This window comes from Cystoisospora suis (genome assembly GCF_002600585.1).
Source record: "Cystoisospora suis strain Wien I chromosome Unknown contig_6573, whole genome shotgun sequence".
NCBI lineage: Eukaryota > Apicomplexa > Conoidasida > Eucoccidiorida > Sarcocystidae > Cystoisospora > Cystoisospora suis.
The window spans coordinates 16,029-19,076 of NW_027159360.1; the positions used below are offsets into that span (position 1 = coordinate 16,029).

General features: G+C 44.9%; 1 protein-coding gene across 1 annotated transcript in view; it reads left to right on the top strand.

The window, feature by feature from the left end:
• Positions 1-2,181, top strand: part of CSUI_010029 (uncharacterized protein) — a gene marked incomplete at its 5' end in the record, with an annotated part of 11,513 nt that extends 9,332 nt beyond the window's left edge. The window contains one exon of the mRNA XM_068070136.1: positions 515-2,181. Coding sequence (XP_067917889.1) covers positions 515-641 — 127 coding nt within the window. The remainder of the gene's footprint in view (positions 1-514) is intronic.
• Between the last annotated feature and the right edge of the window lie 867 nt (positions 2,182-3,048).

Consider the following 3,048-nt stretch of genomic DNA (forward strand, 5'->3'; position numbering starts at 1 on the left):
TAATGAGGTGTATGTACACCTCAAACTGACGACATAAAGACATTCGTGAAGACGGGATTGAGAGATGAAGAGGAGGAGGAAGAAAGAAGTCTTCGGTCATTATTTTGATCCATGCATGCCTGGTCAGTCGTGTTGATGTACTGTTGGTTGTACGAGGATTCTTCCCCCCGTCTTCACGAATGTCTTTATGTCGTCAGTTTGAGGTGTACATACACCTCATTACGAATGATGAGAATGTTTGTGTTTGCATGGAATCGCTTGTCAAATAAGATAGTGCTGTCCCGTTTGCGTGGGGGTATCATAGAAAGAGATGGAGATCAGTAGAGAGACATTAGCTAGGTAGGCATGTGTATCTTCCTCGTGACTTTTCTCTTCAGTGCCATTCTATAGCAAACTCTGTGAATTAGAGAAAGAAGAGAAGATTGTCTATGGATTCTCACAGCTCTCTTCCTTTTCTTCTATACATCTTCGTTGACATTCTTCTTCTGTTGCCTCTGTGTGTGTGTGTCTGTAGGACCCGTCACGGTGTGAATTTGTATGAAAGACGAGCGCGTAAATTTCGAGAGTTGCAATTCCAAACAGACTTATGCCGAGCTGCTTCTGCTGATACCTATCAACAGTCCTCTCTTCATCTCGTCTAACGAAACACTTCTATCTATCTTCCATCTATCTATTTTCTATCAATCTATCTATCTATCTCCAATCCATCTATCTCCAGTCTATATACTGACCGATCCGTCTGTCTGAGGGCGGTCTTTCGAGAGAGAGATCCCCTGTCTTTCTCTCCAGGATGTGGATCTAGAGGAGTAGAAGTTTTGTGTATATACAGTATATACAATAGCAGCCTGACTGTGTAAGATCATTCTAGGCCCTTGTACAGTTCACGAGGTCGTCTTCATTCTTTTCTTGACGTAGAGAGAAGGGAGAGGGCGGTCTTTACCTCTATTGGGTCACAGGAAAGGGGAGTATCTTGCTCTTTCCTGCCTAGAGGATTTTCTTCTCGTGTTTTCTTCGCTATGACAGGCGTTCATTTTCCTCTTATGAAGAGCAGGTGTAAGGAGGCACAAGAGGGAAAGAGAGATAAGACTTCTCTTTCTCTTCGATATGAGAAGAGACAGGGACGATTGATCGATCTTATCGGTCCTTGTCATGACAGCGAGTGTTGGCTAGCTATCAATGTCTACTTTTCGTCTTCAACACGTGTCTTGTGATATAGCTTAGACACGCCTGACGGGTATAGACAGGTTGATCGCAGCTTCTCTCTGTCTGTCTTGTCCTCCTTCCATTTACACACCTTTTCTGTCTCATTGAGAGAAAGTCTTTTCAATCCACTTGGATTATCATGTTAGTCTCTGTGCCAAGGAAAAGTCGCTTCTCGCTTCATAAGCGACTGAGTGAGGAATCGTCAGGTTACACGACAAATCAACAGATCACTTGGAGAATTCTCGAAGGGAAGGACAAGAGGTCTCTCTCTCATTCTCTTCTTCTATGGATCGACTTACCTATCCTCTTCGTTTCTTCGTCTTTTTCTTCTTATTCTCCATCTTGTACTAACTTTGTCTCTCTCTTTTATCACGACGGTGGTCGAATATCTGTCCGATTGATGAGGTGAAGAGAAGATACTTCCAAAGGAATCTTGACGAGAAGGCATTGTGAAGTGCGTTTATCTTTCCTTTTTTCGCTAAGAGATGAAAGTTTCTTTCTCTCAGCGTTGGCAAGACGAAGAAGAGGAAGGGCAGTCGTACGAATGTATGTATGAATGTGTGCTTGTAAATGTATATAGATGTGTATGGCGAAGTGATAGATCTTTCTGTAACGGAGATCTTCACCTCACGAATCTCCTGTATATAGAGAGATGTATGGTCTGTTTTCATATGTAGAGCTACGCATGCAGTGGAGGTGTAGATATTGTCAAGTTTGCGCATCCCTTGGCGTAGATGCAGGACGAAAAAGGCTTATAAAGGTTAGGAGTGTTTCTGGAGAGACGAAAAGAGAGCTAGTACTTCCGAGGATCATTCGAAGTATTTGCTGTCTACCTCTCTGCGTCTGTTGAGACATTGACGGTGTCCGCTCATAGACAAAAGAATGAAAAGGAAGTCTTCAGACAGGACAGAGACGTCACAGCAGTTCGAACTTCTTTGATGTCTCTCTACTTTTCTCGCCTTCAATGAAGTGTGTGTGGTTCGGACTTTTCGTGGAACTGACAGGGAGAGAAGATAAGAAGAAATGAAAAAGATCTTTAGTTTTCTTCACTGTACGGCAAGAAGGGAAACAAAGCTGAAGAGTTGTGTAGTGTTTGATTCACTTTTCAATCTAAACTCCTCTTTTCGAAATACACTCTCCACATGCAATGCAGATACGTGCTACTGAGGCTACTTCTTTCAACAGTGGTGAGGGAGAGACGCCATCATATCCTAACACGAGTGTCTCGTCCCCGCCGTACCGGCCTTAGGTCAGTACGGGTTAGCAAACGTGTATCCTGACAGGCTATGGCTGGTGGAGTGGCCTCGCTAGTATCAGGTTGCTCTGCCGGCGTCCGCAACTGCTACCAAGGAGGTCTTTCTCTTCACGCGTCTGCAGAATCCCCCGCAGTATTCATCCTTCCTGAACCTTCTGCTATCGTAGTGGTAACCGGTGAAAGTCTTGAGTCTCTGATGACGCCTGCGTCTGCGGCCTTGAGAAAGAAAAAAAAAATCGAGTGCCAATACATCCAAACAGCATCATGCAAGGAAGTAGAGCAACGAAGGGAGGAGACCATAACGCCACACTCGCCGAGGCCCCGAAAGCTCTCCCGGAGCGTGTGCACAGGGGCTAGGCCACAAAACTTTACATGAAACGAGAACATTCTTCTAATGAAAGCCCTTTACTGGTTTAACCTTCAGCTTTGAAAGACCATGCGAGCATTTATATATGCTACGGTTACACTGTGTTTTACGACGGGCTTGATGTGGATTTCGGAGTGTGTCTCCGTCACCCCACCGGAGAACAGCCGTGGGGGTTGTGAGATGGGTAAGATTGGCCTCGTTTGTGTGCTGCCGCGTCGCTACT